At 45.9% G+C, this 18634-nt stretch overlaps 1 protein-coding gene across 1 annotated transcript in view; it reads left to right on the forward strand.

Annotated features, from left to right (window-relative positions):
• Window positions 1-4087: 4087 nt before the first annotated feature.
• Window positions 4088-18634, forward strand: part of LOC137336048 (dickkopf-related protein 4-like) — a 41147-nt gene continuing 26600 nt past the window's right edge. Inside the window, exon 1 of the mRNA XM_068001550.1 lies at window positions 4088-4204. Coding sequence (XP_067857651.1) covers window positions 4088-4204 — 117 coding nt within the window. The remainder of the gene's footprint in view (window positions 4205-18634) is intronic.

Below are 18634 nucleotides of genomic sequence, written 5' to 3' on the forward strand. Positions count from 1 at the left end.
AGGTGCTGACTCCTTGTTCGGTTATGGTTCCATGGACTCAGCCAGCTGTCCTGTATCTTCTCCAAGTGGCTAATCTTCATGTATGAGCCTCGACAGTGAGTGTCAGCAGGCTCTTTGACTGTGGAAGGCATCACAGCCCAGCCTGATCCTGTCCTCAGCCAGAGCCCACTCACTCACACCTTCTAACAAGTCACTGGGTAGTGATGAGGAGTGAGAACCCTGGGCGATTCCACCCCTCCCTGCCCTGCCCTCCTGGTGCTAAAGCTAATGGTGGTAGCAGAACTGCTACCCTAGCTGACTGAGACAGGACTGGTGCTCAGGCCTGGTCCTCACGGATATATTTATAACACATCCTGCACTCTCCCGTTAGTCACACACGATGTCTACCATCCGTTGTGCCTCTGGTATTCAATGTACAGAGAAACAAAGACTCTCCACTAACCAAAGCTGACAGATAAAGTTACTCAGACTTAAGTAAATAATTGTTACAACTGTTTAAATTTCTGGACCTTGTGTTTTTATTTATACAATTTGTGCCCTCTCTAATTAAATTTGGTCTGTTTCATATCGTCTCCTTCCTGCCTACTGCTTAGGACCACCCCACGTCTCTCCTAATCCTTCCATGTCTATGGAACCCAAATTCCCTGAGGTCATTGGCAGACAGAGTTTGGTTGTCACTCCCGACCCAAGCTTGTTACTTCCATCTACTCTTGGCCCCTTCTCTCCTCCCCACACTGCCTCCTTTCACCCACCTTTCATTTCTCCCCTCAGGTACATAAGAACATAAGAAATAGGAGCAGGACCCGGCCACTCAGCCCCTGGGCCCACTCCACCACCCACAGGGCCTTGACCGATCCGAACTCAGCTTCATGTCCAATTTCCTGCCCGCTCCCCATAACCCCTAATTCCCTTTACTTCTAGAAAACTGTCTATTTCGGTTTTAAATTTATTTAATGATGTAGCTTCCACAGCTTCCTGGGGCAGCAAATTCCACAGACCAACTACCCTCTGAGTGAAGAAGTTTCTCCTCATCTCAGTTTTGAAAGAGCAGCCCCTTATTCTAAGATTATGCCCCCTAGTTCTAGTTTCACCCATCCTTGGGAACATCCTTACCGCATCCACCCGATCAAGCCCCTTCACAATCTTATATGTTTCAATAAGATCGCCTCTCATTCTTCTGAACTCCAATGAGTAGAGTCGCAATCTACTCAACCTCTCCTCATATGTCCACCCCCTCATCCCCGGGATTAACCGAGTGAACCTTCTTTGTACTGCCTCGAGAGCAAGTATGTCTTTTCTTAAGTGTGGACACCAAAACTGTATGCAGTATTCCAGGTGCGGTCTCACCAATACCTTATATAACTGCAGCAATACCTCCCTGTTGTTATATTCTATCCCCCCAGCAATAAAAACCAACATTCCGTTGGCTTTCTTGATCACCTGCTGCACCTGCATACCAACTTTTTGATTTTCTTGCACTAGGACCCCCAGATCCCTTTGTACTGCAGTACTTTCTAGTCTCTCGCCATTAAGAAAATAACTTGCTCTCTGATTTTTCCTGCCAAAGTGCATAACCTCACATTTTCCAATATTATATTGCATCTGCCAAATCTCCGCCCACTCACCCAGCCTGTCTATATCATTGCCCCCTCCATCTCCATCCCAACGTATCACTATTCCTCTGCCTTCCCGCTCTCCTGCTGCCATTCCAGCCTTGGATAAGCCCACAGCTACCCTTGGTGCCCCTCTCGGCAACCTCCAAACCACCTGTTCAGGCACCCGTTTCTACCTCATTATGAGCAGCAACTTAAGCTGCCCCTTCCAATTCTCTCGCTGACCTACCTGCTGGGATTTAACCATACCGACGACTTGCCTGTCCCACTCACCCCATCCACTAGCGCTCTGGACTCTGCCAACAGATCAACAATCACCGCCTCTCTGCATTTCCCAACAAAATGTCTGTTCATTTGCGAACAAGATTCTTGCCATCCATGACCTTATTGTGGATAACTGTATTGACATTACGGCTTTGACAGCAACTTGGGTGATGTCATCTTCCCCCTTACTGAAGCCTCCCCACCTGGCTATACCTTGCACCCACCTGCCCTGTCCAGACCCCCGTGGTGGCAGTGTGGTCCTTATCATCAAATCTCTCCCCCCACTCCTCTGACAGTTCTCCTCCTTCCAGAACCTCACCTTGTCCGGCCCCCTCACCTCTCCTTTAAAATCATTTTTGTCTACCTTCCCCCAAGCCCCAGCCTGAGATGCCCTGTCTCCTTTCCCCCCCTTTATCCTCTGCACTGAGAAACTCCTCATCCTCACTGATTTCAATCTCTATCTCAGCTCCCCTTGCCCCGTCTCAGTTCACTGTTCTCCTGCCCTCCCTCCATATAAACTCTGCTACCCATATTGATGGCCGCCCCCTCAACCTTGCTATAGTCCATGGCCTTTCTAGTCCCATGTTCTCAATCACTAACGAGGCCATCTCCCACCACTTCCTTGTATCCATCACCATCCCCATTCTCGAAACCTTTCCAACTCCACTTCCTTCTGCACCTGCCCTTGGAAAAAGCTCTGCCCCAAATCATTTACAATTGCACTTTCAAACTGTCCAGCCTTTGGCCGTCCATTTGTCTTGATACTTCTGTATCATCACATGATGTCCACCCTGACTCAGTGGGCAGCGCAGTCACATCTGAGTCTGAAGGTCGTGGGTTCAAGCCGCACTCCAGAGACTTGAGCACAAAATCTAGACTGATGCTCTCGTGCAGTACTGATGGAGTGCTGCACTGTCGGAGGTGCCGTCTTTTGGTTGAGATGTCAAACCCGTCTGCCCTCTCAGGTGGATGTAAAAGATCCCACGGCCACTATTTTGAAGAAGAGCAGGGGAGTTCTCCCAGGGTCATGGCTTATATTTATCTCTCACTAAAAACAGATTATCTGGTCATTATCACATTGCGTTTGTGGGATCTTGCTGTGCACAAATTGGCTGCTGCGTTTCCTACAACAGTGTCTACACTTCAAAAAGCACTTCATTGGCTGTAAAGTGCTTTGGGACATCCTGAGGTGGTGAAAGGTGCGACATAAACAGAAGTCTTTTTTCTTCCTGCAGCTCTCAATTGGTTCAACCATTGCGTCGCCTTTACCTTTGATGCTCTCGCATCAAAACCTGACTCCCATCCCACTCGTTCCCACTGGCACGGCTCCAATCTTTGCCAGTCCAAGGGGCGCAAGTTGTGAACGTGTCTGGCACACAACTGGCTGAGCCATCCACCAGCAGGCCACACGGCTCGACCACATCAAACTCTACCCAGCCTCACTGTCCTCAAACTGCCCACCACACTAACCCTGCTACACCTGATCCGGGAGCACTTCTGTCTAATAACTAACCGTCGCTGCACTTAGATGTCATTTATTGCACACAAAGGATTTTGCACAGTGTGAGGTGTGATAAAGTCTTATGCAAAGTCCAAGGCTTTTCTTTTAACTTTTCAGTACAGACTCTGGGTGCCTGAATGGAAAGGATTCCATTCCCCAACACCTCTCACCCTGATGAACAAAGAATATTTCTTTTTGAAGTGGTGAAATAAATGGCACCAAGCAGTGTATTGGATGGACATCCCTCACCTATCTACTGATTAATTACAGGGTGTTGTGACTGTGTTGACAGATCAGTGTTTGAAGTTGTAGCTTGACTTGTGCTCAGCTGACTGCTGTTTCACACACAAAAGGAAACCAAGAGAAAGGGAAAATTGTGAATAATTGTGTTATGTTGTGATGTGCGTGTGGATGGGAAGTGCCTGCAGCGTCATTTATTCGGAAACAAGAGTTCAAACAGATCCTCGCGTCCGGGGCTGTGAGAAATACCTCGAGACGTCAGAGGGGGCGGAGAGCAGCAGGACTATAAGAAACACCAGCAAATTGGTGCCTTAAATAAAGGGTTATCTGGTTTACTGAGAGAGAATCAGTGTAAAGAGATAGACAGCATTCCCGAAGGGGGCAGTTTGCAATTACGTTTAGCTGGCACGCCGTGCACTTTGCAACCTGATTTTTAAAAAAAATTGTTTCCCTCTAACTATTTTGGACCATGAGCTGTGGAGTGTTCCTGCTGCTATGTTGTCTCTCCTCTCACATCAGTGCTTTGGTCCTGGATTCAAACACCATCAAAAGTTCAGCCGAAGTTGGGCAGGATCCGACCAAGCAGGTGAGTGCAGCAGCTCCAATACAATAATGTTCAGCTCCACTCTCTCAATCCAAAAGGGGCCCAGATATTGGGGCAGTCAGGACTCAGGTAACTGAGGCAAGTGTTGGGCATGTGGGAGAGAGACTCAAAAACACTTTGTGTTATTGCAAAGAAACATTAGTGAGGGACGAGGGGGTGGAAGTGACCAAATCAGGAACCAGTTATCAGAGTGCATGCGATGGGAAATTCGGCAAAAGACGCCGGAGATCCAGTCTCTCACGGATGGCCAGCAGATCTGCCTCTGGTAAGAGGAGTCTGTGAGACCTCAATGGTGCAGGGTCTGAGGCAGGGATTAGGGGGGTATTTAGGGTAAGGCCGAATCCTAGAGATGGGCACTGTTACAGCACAGTCCCTCCCGCCGATATCAAAGTAGTCGAGACAGTGGAGAACCAACGCTCAATGGAATCGGGGCGAGCAGAGTGCAGGGATTTTAAACAGGTGCCGCCAAATAGTGCTACCGTACACAAATCATTCATTACTGAAAACTGGGCACCAAGTGGAGCTCGGGTTTACGGTAACAGCAAAAAGAGGAAAGAAAGGAACTTGTCCCAACCCTGGTGAACCACTGGCCTTTCTGCTCATTCTAACCCCAATCCAAATTGTATAACACTCATTTTTACCAATCCTGACCCTGATCTCAATCAACTGACTTGTCCTTCTTATTAATCCTAACCCCAATGATATAACTCGTCCAGTCGCTTCATACTAACCCCAAATGATCTGTTAATCCTAACTCCAATGATATCATTTAGGGTTATAATTAAGAGGATAATCATATTATCTTGTTAATCCTAACACTAAATGATATGATCAACCTGTCATTACCATCCGCAATGATATGGCGATCCTGTTAATACGACCTGCAATTATACGATTATCCTGTTAATTCCAGCCCCAATGAACAGACTCGTCCTGTCTGTTAATCTTAATCCCAATGATATGACTGTCCTGTCTGCTAATCCTCTCCCTAACTCCAAAGATAAAGATTTCCTTTTGACAAATCCTCATCCTTGTTAACAGTAACAGTAAAACTGGGTGCTAGCCAAATGAAGTAACAGCCCCATCAATATGAAATTCACTTCCAAAAAGTTAGCTATCTTCTGGAATAATTTTCAGCCTCTTTCCAAGTCTGGGGATTTGCAATGAAAATGCAGGATTATTGTGCAGCTGTTAAAATGAGCTCGGCTGGATATTTACAACCTGAAAACGAACCTTCCAATGTAATATCAAGGAGAGTCTGGGTTACTACAGAGGAACTGTGTGTCAACTTGGAACTCACCAAGAACGATACTATCTCCCCAAATTGTAGTGTTTTGGGAAAGAACTATATTCAGGGGATGGAGGAGAGGAAAGTAACATTTATTTTGATGCTGTAATTGTTTGTTTCTGATTGTGGTCTCAGTCCAATCATGAAGATTTGAGTCAAATTGATGTTGAAAAGGGTTTGGCTAACAATGAGAGCAGGATTGGGTCTTTAATCCTTTGATCTCTTACCAGGGAGTCCTTGCAGCCTTCTCATTACATAATCAATAAATAACAGCAAACTTGGCTAAAAATTCAACCCAACTATTTAGCGGAGAAATACCAGAATTTGTTGCCCATGAATTTTTGCAATCACAGACTTTTATTGGGTAAGAAATTCTTTTATTGGCTGTGAACCAGAAATTTGCTGGCCATCAATTGTCAAGGCCCCGTTTACAGGTAAATCTCCCTTGGTATTTAAACTGAATCTGCCACCTTTCCATCTGGAGTGATGAAACTTTCACTGTCCACACTGCAGTGATGCTGCCTGCTACACGTTCCCTACAACAGACTGAGTGTTGCTATTCCAAACCCCCCAGGAAATAGAACTGGAATCGATGGTCGGAGTATGTGGATTATAGGTACAAACACTCAACATCCAACTCATTGTTAGAACTCTTGTTATTTTTGATTAACTAACATGACTCTGCTGAATGGCATCAGTCAACACAATGGTATGCTGGCAGGGGATTCAAATAAGCCAGAAAGAAAATCATAGAAAGTTACCGCACAGAAGGAGGCCATTCGGCCCATCATGTCCGTGCCGGCCCAAGAAGAGCTAGCCAGATTAATCCCACTTTCCAGCACTTGGTCCATAGCCCTGTAGTTACGGCACTTCAGGTGCACATCCCAGTACTTTTTAAATGTGATGAGGGTTTCTGCCTCTACCACCCTCTCAGGCAATGAGTTCCAGACCCCCAACACCCTCTGGGTGAAAAAATTTCTCCTCAGCTCCCCTCTAATCTTTCTACCAATTACTTTAAATCAATGCCCCCAGTCACTGACCCCTCTGATAAGGGAAATAGAGTGGAGGGAGGACCTATCTAGTCCAATTATAATTTTATATACAGACTGTTGCTATTCCACTGGAATAGTCCACAAAAATAGTCTGGAGTAAAGGATCTGGATGAAATATTGCCCAAGTGATCAGTGGGTTGTGTTCCGCAGAAGCTGCAACTAGTTCCAGATGCCAGTGAAGCAAATTCTGAATAAAGCACATCGATAAGTGTGGTGCTTGTAGCAGGAGGTAGAGGTCAGTCAGCTCACTCCCTCAACCCCATTGGCACCATGCTTGGGTGAACAGCCTCCCATCACTCAGGTCATTCCTAAGTAAAGATGTCATTATTGTCTAAGCCAGGATGAGGCATCCCTAAAATTTTATATCCTCTCTTTAGCTAACCGGCCCCATTATAAACATTCTCGAACACCCAGCCCCATAGAATATTACAGTGATATTTATCAATCAGTAAGAATCAGAGAGATCCCAAACATGGGGCATGTGTATATTTTTAAAGTGACACTAGCATGTTGCGAATCTCTCAAGTTACTCTGCTAAACAGTGTTTCAAGTGTCTATTCCTGGGATGTCCAAACTACAGTCCACAGACTATATGCAGCCCATAAACTGACTCTTTCTGGCCCACAAAGTCCAGGCACCTCAGTTTCTATTCGCACTGATACTTCTTAACTGGCGGTTTGTCTTGTTTGAATTCTGTCAGCCTCGAGGTTTGATCAGGTCTGTGCTTAGCGCTGTTGCCTCACTGGTGACTAAGTCCTAATCAGTATCAGCAAATTATTGGGAACACGGTTTTAAACTTTATATGTGGCCCCCAAGGGACTCCACGGTACACATCTGAATGGAAAACTAAGACCCCAAGTCTGGAGCCGCCTGGTCTATTCCACAAAAAACAGGCACCACATTCCACTTCACTCCTGGATTGGGTATCACCCCCAATAGCACAAGTATAACCACTTTTTAAAAATAAATAACAGGATTATTTTAATTACGTTGTACAAAATACATCCACTTTCTCAGGTGACGGTATACGCGCTACATTCAAGGTTACATATTACTTGCAGATACATACAGTGAGGGCCTGAGAGTTCCACAGAGTCACACACACCCACCTTTTCAAACACATTGGCAAATGTCCCAATCACACCAAAAGATCCTGCAGGTAGTTTGTCCTGTGCGAGGGAGTATCAGACTGCGAGCGGCACCGAGCGTTCAAATTCAAAGACAAAAACAATCTGTTCAACCAAAAACAAAACGATTTTTTTTATAGACTGAACATTGAAACCCGTCAGAAACAACAAAAAACCGAATCCGCAGCAATCCCTTCACACGGGATCTCTGAGCTCAGAGAGAAATCATAAACTACTCCAGCTTCCCCCTGGTTAAAAACATCATCCCATTCCCAGAAAGGCAGAATTACAACAAAGTAAATCACACAAAACAAATGTACAAGCATGAATTTAGAAAATTACAGTAATATGGTTTCAGAATTCTGTGATCCAGAAGGACTGGAGGGGATTCAGCCACAGGCTGAGATTGCTGCTTATATTTTACCGCAGTGCAGTTGGATTACAGACGGTGTTTAATTGAAGCGTGTGTTTGGTTTGTAGCGAAACCTGATAAACAGAGACATACACAGAGAGAAAGACACGAGAGATGGAGCCAGAGAGCAAAAGAAAGAATCAGAGGGAGAGAGAGTGATAAAGAGGGGGAAAAAACAAAATAGCAGGAATGAGAATACAATAACTTGGAAATAGTGAGAGCGAGGCCGAGCTGATAGAGCTGCAGATGAAGATAATACAATTTAGACCGATTAGAGTCAGCTGTTCCTTTTTAATTCTGTACAACATACGAGCATCTTGACGAGATTACAGCCTGTCGCCACTCGCCAATTTTTATTAGCCTTTAAACAAATTACACGAATTATAACCTGGAGCATTGTAACTGTGTTGAAGTCTTGGACCAGCCCGAGTAAAGCCACAATTAAACTGTATTTCTGGAATTGCGTTATTGATAGTTTTGGATCAGTCCATTACCCATTCACCCACACTTCACCGAAGCGAGTTATACAAACAAGGCGGGAGGACAGGATCTCCATCGTGTAACACGAGTATGTGTTTCAGATATGTCATGGCAAATAAAAAACCTCAGGAAATAGGAACTCCGTCGACCCATCCCCAATCTCCCACCTGCTCACCTCTGAACCTGATCATCAGACGCATTTCTCCCCAGAAACACGTGGGGCCAGATTGACCCTGCACTCCTTGCAATGCAGAGAATCTGGTTGGAAGATTTTCTCCGATCGTTATTTCTAGTAAAATCGTAAAACACATTGTTTTAGAAATTTGAAACAAACCAGAAAGTGTTTTAAGTTAACAGCGGCCCTGTCAGGAGGGAGACCATTGTCACCAGATGGTCCCAACTCTGGGTCCGACCCTGGCAACAAGCTCAACTGGGCAGTGTCCTAGACCCAACCATCTTCAGCTGCTTCATCAATGACCTTCCCTCCATCATAAGGTCAGAAATGGGGATGTTCGCTGATGATTGCACAGTGTTCAGTTCCATTCGCAACCCCTCTGATAATGAAGCAGTCCGTGCCCGCATGCAGCAAGACCTGCACAACATCCAGGCTTGGGCTCATGAGTGGCAAGTAACATTCGTGCCAGACAATGACCATCTCCAACAATGATGTGGAGATGCCGGTGATGGACTGGGGTTGACAATTGTAAACAATTTTACAACACCAAGTTATAGTCCAACAAATTTATTTTTAATTCCACAAGCTTTCGGAGGCTTCCTCCTTCCTCTGGATCGAAGGTCTTGATCAGTTTGTTGAGCTGATGGGTGTGTTCTTTGGTCGGGTCTGTGGGTAACCGTCTGTCGTGTTCCTGGTTGTCCAGTTGTCGGTATGCTTCTTTGCAATAGTCCGTTCTGTTCTGTATGACGATGGCTCCTCCTTTGTCCGCTGGTTTGATGACGATGTTGCGGTTGGTCTTGAGAGCTTTGATGGCGTTGCGTTGTGCTCGGGTGACATTCTGGACTGTCTTCCGAGTGCGGCTGATGAATCTGGCATCGACACATTTCCTGACAGCTTGAGCATACATGTCAAGCTGAGGGCAGCGACCCTCTGGAGGAGTCCAGCGAGACTCTTTCATCTTCGGTTGCTGTACCGCGGATCCCTCTGTCTGCTGTTCCGGATCGTTGATTGTCTCATTGGGTTCGCTGCTGAAATTTTGTGATTTGTGGTAGAATTCCCGGAGCCTCATTCTCCTGATGAATTCCTCTGTGTCTGCCGCGAGACTAGTGGGGTCCATTTTGGTAGTCAAACAAACCATCGTTCGCAGCAAATTACCCAGCCTTCAGGAGAACAGCGTCCACGACACCACACAACCCTGCCACGGTAACCTCTGCAAGACATGCCAGATCATCGACACAGATACCACCGTCACACAAGAGGACACCACCCACCAGGTGCACGGTTCATACTCCCGTGACTCGGCCAACGTTGTCTACCCCATACGTTGCAGGAAAGGATGCCCCAGAGCATGGTACATTGGCGAGACCATGCAGACGCTGCGACAACGGATGAACGGACACCGCGCAACAATCGCCAAACAGGAGGGTTCTCTCCCTGTCGGGGAACACTTCAGCAGTCATGGACATTCAGCCACCGACCTTCGGGTAAGCATACTCCAAGGCAGCCTTCGAGACACACGACAACGCAAAATCGTCGAGCAGAAATCGATAGCCAAGTTCCGCACCCATGAGGACAGCCTCAACCGGGATCTTGGGTTCATGTCACACTACACGTAACCCCACCAGCGAACAAATGTTATCTGTTTTTAATATAACGGGTCATTGACTGTCTTCCTTCTCTCTCTCTCTTTTTTTGGGGGTGTTTGTATATTCGGTGGCCTTTTTAGGTGACACCTTTCTGTCTGCTCACTGTGATTGCCTTGGCAACGGGCAGTAATCACCAGGCATTGTTCTGTGATTTTAAAATGCGAAGGATTCGAAAATGTCATTTCCATACCGTTCACCTGACGAAGGAGGAAGCCTCCGAAAGCTTGTGGAATTAAAAATAAATTTGTTGGACTATAACTTGGTGTTGTAAAATTGTTTACATCTCCAACAAGAGACAGTCTAACCACCTCCCCTTGACATTCAACGGCATTACCATCGCCGAATCCTCCACCATCAACGTATCATTACCATTGACCAGAAACCTAACTGGACCAGCCATATAAATACTGTGGCTACAAGAGCAGGTCAGAGGCTGGGTATTCTGCAGTGAGTGACTCACCTCCTGACTCCCCAAAGCCTTTCCACCATCTGTAAGGCACAAGTCAGGAGTGTGATGGAATACTCTCCACTTGCCTGGATGAGTGCAGCTCCAACAACACTCGAAGCTCGACACCATCCAGGACAAAGCAGCCAGCTTGATTGGCACCCCATCCACCACCCGAAACATTCACTCCCTTCACCACCGGCGCAATGTGGCTGCAGTGTGTACCATCCACAGGATGCACTGCAGCAACTCGCCAAGGCTTCTTCGACAGCACATCCCAAACCCGCAACCTCTACCACCTAGAAGGACAAGAGCAGCAGGCACATGGGAACAACACCACCTGCACGTTCCCCTCCAAGTCACACACCATCCTGACTTGGAAATATATCACCGTTCCTTCATCGTCACTGGGTCAAAATCCTGGAATTCCCTTCCAAACAGCACTGTGGGAGAACCTTCACCACACAGACTGCAACGGTTCAAGAAGGCGGCTCACCACCACCTTCTCAAGGGCAATTGGGGATGGGCAATAAATGCCGGCCTTGCCAGCGATGCCCACATCCCATGAACGGAAAAAAAAATTCAAGAATAATTGTCCCATCTCAACCACAAATACTTGCATTTATACAGCACCTTTAACGTAGTGAAACGTCCCAAGGTGCTTCACAGGAGCAATTAACAAAATTTGACACTGAGCCACGTAAGGAGATACTAGGGCAGGTGCAATAGGTTTTAAGAAGCATCTTAAAAGGAGGAGAGGTTTACAAAGAGAATTCCAGAGCTTGGGGCTGAGGCAGCTGAAGGCACGGCCGCCAATGGTGGAGCGATAAAAATCTAACCTTAACTGTGGATCTCCTCATCTTCCTCAATCTGTCCTCCATCCTGCATTTTGCACCCTCGTGTCATCTCCAGATTTACCTTGCTCTTTCATTATATTTGGCACATCTTTCACTTTTATTTAGCTTTCTCAATTAAAAAGATGTTAGGCAGCCCTGAGTGCTCAGTGAGCTGCTAGCCTCAGTTGAACTGCTGGTCAGGTGGGGCAGCATCAGCTGAGGTTGAGTTGAGTTACTGTCTCTCGCTTCTCCTGCATCTTGCTCTGTCCTGGCTGTGATTGGTAGGCACCCCACCTATGTGCTGACCTTTTACACCTGCCACCAGCCTCACACTGTGAATGGGAATTTCACTCATCACCATTCAGAAGCATACAATAGCAGGAAGGGGGCAATGAGCAGAGAAAGGGACTGGCAATTGTATATCTGACATTATCTATTTGCAAAGAGCTTGGGAATGGCCAAAAATGTTTAAGAGTCTTGGGCTGAATATGAAGAAATGAAGGAGGCAATATAAAATGCAAAACAACGAGGTCAGTTTATGTTAGAATTAAAACACTATTAAAGAACAAATTCAATTCAGGATAGCTGGAGTTGGACTGAGTTTTGAACTAATTGATACCGATTCCAGGTGTCATTCTGTTTGTGTGCAGGGATTCAGCTTCTCAACTTGAGGGAAGTCTGAATCTTTTATTGGATCTAACATTGAATCAGGGACAGTGACTTAATAAAATTAACAGAAGTAAAACAACACTAATGAAGAAAATAATAGCACTGAAGAGTGACAAATCCCCAGAACCAGATGGTTTCCATCCCAGGGTTTTAAAGGAAGTAGGTGAGCACATTGCAGATGCCCTAACTATCATCTTTCAAAGTTCTCTCGATTCAGGAACTGTCCCTCTAGATTGGAAAATTGCACATGACACTTCGCTTTTTAAGAAAGGAGAGAGAGGGAAACCAGGAAATTATAGACCAGTTAGCCTAACATCTGTTGTGGGGAAAATGCTAGAGTCTATAATTAAGGATAGGTTGACAGAACACCGCGAGAATTTTCAGTTAATCAGAGAGAGCCAGCATGGATTTGTGAAAGGTAGGTCGTGCCTGACAAACCTGATTGAATTTTTTGAAGAGGTGACTAAAGTAGTGGACAGGGGAATGTCAATGGATTTTATTTATACGGACTTCCAGAAGGCATTTGATAAGGTCTCACATAAAAGACTGTTAGCTAAGATAGAAGCCAATGGAATCGAGGGAAAAGTACGGACTTGGTTAGGAAGTTGGCTGAGCGAAAGGCGACAGAGAGTAGGGATAATGGGAAGGTACTCACATTGGCAGGATGTGACTAGTGGAGTCCCGCAGGGATCTGTCTTGGGGCCTCAATTATTCACAATATTTATTAACGACTTAGATGAAGGCATAGAAAGTCTCATATCGAAGTTTGCTGATGACACAAAGATTGGTGGCATTGTAAGCAGTGTAGATGAAAACATAAAATTACAGGGGGATATTGATAGATTAGGTGAATGGGCAAAACTGTGGCAAATGGAATTCAATGCAGACAAATGTGAGGTCATCCACTTTGGATCAAAAAAGGATAGAACAGGGTACTTTCTAAATGGTAAAAAGTTAAAAACAGTGGATGTCCAAAGGGACTTAGGGGTTCAGGTACATGGAACACTGAAGTGTCATGAACAGGTGCAGAAAATAATCAATAAGGCTAATGGAATGCTGGCCTTTATATCTCGAGGACTCGAGTACAAGGGGGCAGAAGTTATGCTGCAGCTATACAAAACCCTGGTTAGACCGCACCTGGAGGACTGTGAGCAGTTCTGGGCACCGCACCTTCAGAAGGACATATTGGCCTTGGAGGGAGTGCAGCGTAGGTTTACTAGAATGATACCCGGACTTCAAGGGTTAAGTTACGAGGAGAGATTACACAAATTGGGGTTGTATTCTCGAGTGTTTCGAAGGTTAAGGGGTGATCTGATCGAAGTTTATAAGATATTAAGGGGAACAGATAGGGTGGATAGAGAGAAACTATTTCCGCTGGTTGGGGATTCTAGGAGTAGGGGGCACAGTCCAAAAATTAGAGCCAGACCTTTCAGGAGCGAGATTAGAAAACATTTCTACACACTCAATTGCTGAATTTAAATCTGAGATAGATAGCTTTTTGGCAACCAAAGGTATTAAGGGATATGGGCCAAAGGCAGGTATATGGAGTTAGATCACAGGTCAGCCATGATCTTATCAAATGGCGGAGCAGGCTCAAGGGGCTGAATGGCCTACTCCTGTTCCTATATTCCTATGGATCTGTACGCTGGGACATTTCTACAGCTGGGGCAATCAAGGTATTATATTGGAATGAAAGTATGCATGAAGTGTTCCAGAGAATAAGCATTATCCTACCAATCACCTGATCCTCTCCAGTGCATATCCCAGTTTGTATAAAATTGTTTTTTTTTTAATAAAACGATGACTATTGCAGGTAGCTTTCTGAACGAGGGAATATAACTATTGCCATGTATACTGTTTAGCTTCAGCTAGAATTGGCCTTCAACACCCTGGGTGAGTGAGGGCAACCTTGGACCTGGTCCTGTGTAATGAGCCAGGATTAATTAATAATGTCCTAGTTAAGGATCCCCTTGGAATGAGTGACCATAACATGGTTACATTCCATATCCAATTAGAGGGTGAGAAGGTTGGTTCTCAAACAAGCTTACTGAGCTTGAATAAAGGAGACTATGATGGTATGAGGGCGGAATTGATTAAAGTGGACTGGGAAAATAGATTAAAGAGTAAGACGGTACATGAACAGTGGTGTTCATTTAAGGAGTTATTTTACAACTTTCAAAACAAATATATTCCACTGAGGAAAAAAGGGTGTAAAAGAAATGACAGCCATCCGTGGCTAAGTAAAGAAATTAATGACAGTATCCGACTAAAAACAAGGACATATATGGTAGCCAAACGTAGTGGAACGATAGAAGATTGGGAAGTCTTCAAAAGACAGCAAAAAGTAACTAAAGGATTGATTAAGAAAGGGAAGATAGATTATGAAAATAAATTAGCAAAAAATATAAAAACAGATAGCAAGAGTTTCTACAGTTATATAAAAAGAAAAAGGGTGGCTAAGGCAAACGTAGGTCCCTTAGAGGATGAGACCGGGAAATTAATGGTGGGAAACATGGAGATGGCAAAAATGCTGAACAAATATTTTGTTTCAGTCTTTACGGTAGAGGACACTAAGAATATCCCAACACTGGACAAACAGGGGACTCTCGGGGGGGAGGAGCTTAATACGATTAAAATCACTAAGGAATTGGTACTCAGTAAATTAATGGGACTCAAGGCGGATAAATCCCCTGGACCTGATGGCTTACATCCTAGGGTCTTGAGGGAAGTGGCAGTGGGGATTGTGGATGCTTTAGTAATAATTTTCCAAAATTCTCTGCACTCAGCAAAGGTCACGGCAGATTGAAAAACTGCTAACGTAACACCCTTATTTAAAAAGGGTAGTCGGCAGAAGGCTGGAAATTATAGACCAGTTAGCCTAACATCTGTGGTGGGTAAAATTTTGGAGTCTATTATTAAGGAGACAGTAGCGGAACATTTGGATAAACATAATTTAACAGGACAAAGTCAGCATAGCTTTACGAAGGGGAAGTCATGTCTGACAAATTTGCTTGAGTTCTTTGAGGACATAACGTACAGGGTGGATAAAGGGGAACCAGTGGACGTAGTGTATTTAGACTTCCAGAAGGCATTCGACAAGGTGCCACATAAAAGATTATTGCTCAAGATAAAGAATCACTGGAGTGGGGGTAATATTCTGGCATGGGTGGAGGATTGGTTATCGAACAGGAAGCAGAGAGTTGGGATAAATGGTTCATTCTCGGACTGGCAACCAGTAGCCAGTGGTGTTCCGCAGGGGTCGGTGCTGGGTCCCCAACTCTTTACAATCTATATTAACGATTTGGAGGAGGGGACCGAGTGTAACGTATCAAAGTTTGCAGATGATACAAAGATGGGAGGGAAAGTATAGAGTGAGGAGGACATAAAAAATCTGCAGGGGGATATAGACAGGCTGGGTGAGTGGGCGGAGATTTGGCAGATGCAATACAATATTGGAAAATGTGAGGTTATGCACTTTGGCAGGAAAAAACAGAGAGCAAGTTATTATCTTGATGGCAAGAGACTGGAAAGTACTGCAGTACAAAGGGATCTGGGGGTCCTAGTGCAAGAAAATCAAAAAGTTAGTATGCAGGTGTAGCAGGTGATCAAGAAGGCCAACGGAATGTTGGCTTTTATTGCTGGGGGGATAGAATATAAAAACAGGGAGGTATTGCTGCAGTTATATCAGGTATTGGTGAGACCGCACCTGGAATACTGCATACAGTTTTGGTGTCCATACTTAAGAAAAGACATACTTGCTCTCGAGGCAGTACAAAGAAGGTTCACTCGGTTAATCCCAGGGATGAGGGGGCGGACATATGAGGAGAGGTTGAGTAGATTGGGACTCTACTCATTGGAGTTCAGAAGAATGAGAGGCGATCTTATTGAAACATATAAGATTGTGAAGGGGCTTGATCGGGTGGATGCGGTAAGGATGTTCCCAAGGATGGGTGAAACTAGAACTAGGGGGCATAATCTTAGAATAAGGGGCTGCTCCTTCAAAACTGAGATGAGGGGAAACTTCTTCACTCAGAGGGTGGTCGATCTGTGGAATTTGCTGCCCCAGGAAGCTGTGGAAGCTACATCATTGAATAAATTCAAAGCAGAAATAGACAGTTTCCTAGAAGTAAAGGGAATTAGGGGTTACGGGGAGCGGGCAGGAAATTGGACATGAATTTAGATTTGAGGTTAGGATCAGATCAGCCATGATCTTATTAAATGGCGGAGCAGGCTCGAGGGGCCGATTGGCCTACTCCTGCTCCTATTTCTTATGTTCTTATGTTCTTATGAAAACAAATCAGAGTTGCCTTTCCTGATCGCCAGTCTGGTGCCCCTCTGGAAAGTGCCATGTGTGGACATAGGGTGATGACAGGGTTGGACTGGCTGGGACCTTCCACGTGGCCATACAGCACGTGGACACTGCCCGGGGCAGTAACAGACCGTGCCACTGAGCTGTACGTAGCCTAATCATGTTGACATTTGCTCACAATCTGAGCGCCCAATCTCAGGCTTGCTGTCAGGGAGACAGATGCAGTGATTCCACACATAAAGAGGGGGAATGTCCCCCTCTAATTGTGTCCTTCCAGTTTCACAGGCAGGCAGCCAGCCAACTACCCTCTGGTATATTGTTCATGTGTGAACCATGATGGTGAATGGAGGGTACCATCGCCAAGTCTGATCTGTTCCTCGTTGGATGTCCGCCTATAGCAGCAGGAACAGTTCAACGTGTTGTGTGGCACTACCTCCGTGCGAAATGGGATAGATTCATAACAGATCTGGCAGCTCAAAACTGGGCATCCATGAGGCACTGTGGGCCATCAGCAGCAGCAGAATTGTATTCCAGCACAATCTGTAACCTCATGGCCCGGCATATTCCTCACTCTACCATTACCAACAAGCCAGGGGATCAACCCTGGTTCAATGAGGAGTGTCAAAGAGCATGCCAGGAGCAGCACCAGGCGTACCTGAACATGTGATGCCAGCCTGGTGAAGCTACAACTCAGGACTACATGCATGCTAAACAGCGGAAGCAACATGCTATAGACACAGCTAAGCGATCCCACAACCAGGCTCTGGGAACATCCCCACCCTCAATGATGGCAGAGCCCAGCACGTGAGTGCAAAAGACAAGGCTGAAGCGTTTGTAAGCATCTTTAGCCAGAAATGCCAACTGGATGATCCATCTCGGCCTCCTCCTGCGATCCCCACCATCACAGAAGCCAGTCTTCAGCTAATTCAATTCACTCCACGTGATATCAAGAAACGGCTGAGTGCACTGGATCCAGCAAAGGCTACGGGCCCCGACAACATCCCGGCTGTAGTGCTGAAGACTTGTGCTCCAGAACTAGCCGCGCCTCTCGCCAAGCTGTTCCAGTACAGCTACAACACTGGCATCCACCCGACAATGTGGAAAATTGCCCAGGTATGTCCTCTCCACAAAAAGCAGGACAAATCCAATCCGGCCAATTATCGCCCCATCAGTCTACTCTCAATCATCAGCAAAGTGATGGAAGGTGTCATCGACAGTGCTATCAAGCGGCACTTACTCACCAATAATCTGCTCACCGATGATCAGTTTGGGTTCCGCCAGGACCACTCGGCTCCAGACCTCATTACAGCATTGGTCCAAACATGGACAAAAGAGCTGAATTTCAGAGGTGAGAGTGACTGCCCTTGACATCAAGGCAACATTTGACCGAGTGTGGCACCAAGGAGTCCAAGTAAAATTGAAGTCAATGGGAATCAGGGGGAAAACTCTCCAGTGGCTGGAGTCATACCCAGCACAAAGGAAGATGGCAGTAGTTGTTGGAGGCCAATCATCTCAGCCCCAGGACATTGCAGCAGGAGTTCCTCAGGGCAGTGTCCTAGGCCCAACCATCTTCAGCTGCTTCATCAATGACCTTCCCTCCTTCATAAGGTCAGAAGTGGGGAAGTTCGCTGATGATTGCACAGTGTTCAGTTCCATTCGCAACCTCTCAGGCAATGAAGCAGTCCGAGCCCGCATGCAGCAAGACCTGGACAACATCCAGGCTTAGGCTGATAAGTGGCAAGTAACATTCACTCCAGACAAGTGCCAGGCAATGACCATCTCCAACAAGAGAGAGTCTAACCACCTCCCCTTGACATTCAACGGCATTACCATCGCCGAATCCCCCACCATCCTGGGAGTCACCATTGACCAGAAACTTAACTGGACCAGCCATATAAATACTGTGGCTACAAGAGGAGGTCAAAGGCTGGGTATTCTGCGGCGAGTGACTCACCTCCTGACTCCCCAAAGCC

The sequence above is a fragment of the Heptranchias perlo genome, chromosome 20, assembly GCF_035084215.1.
Source record: "Heptranchias perlo isolate sHepPer1 chromosome 20, sHepPer1.hap1, whole genome shotgun sequence".
Taxonomy (NCBI): Eukaryota; Metazoa; Chordata; class Chondrichthyes; order Hexanchiformes; family Hexanchidae; genus Heptranchias; species Heptranchias perlo.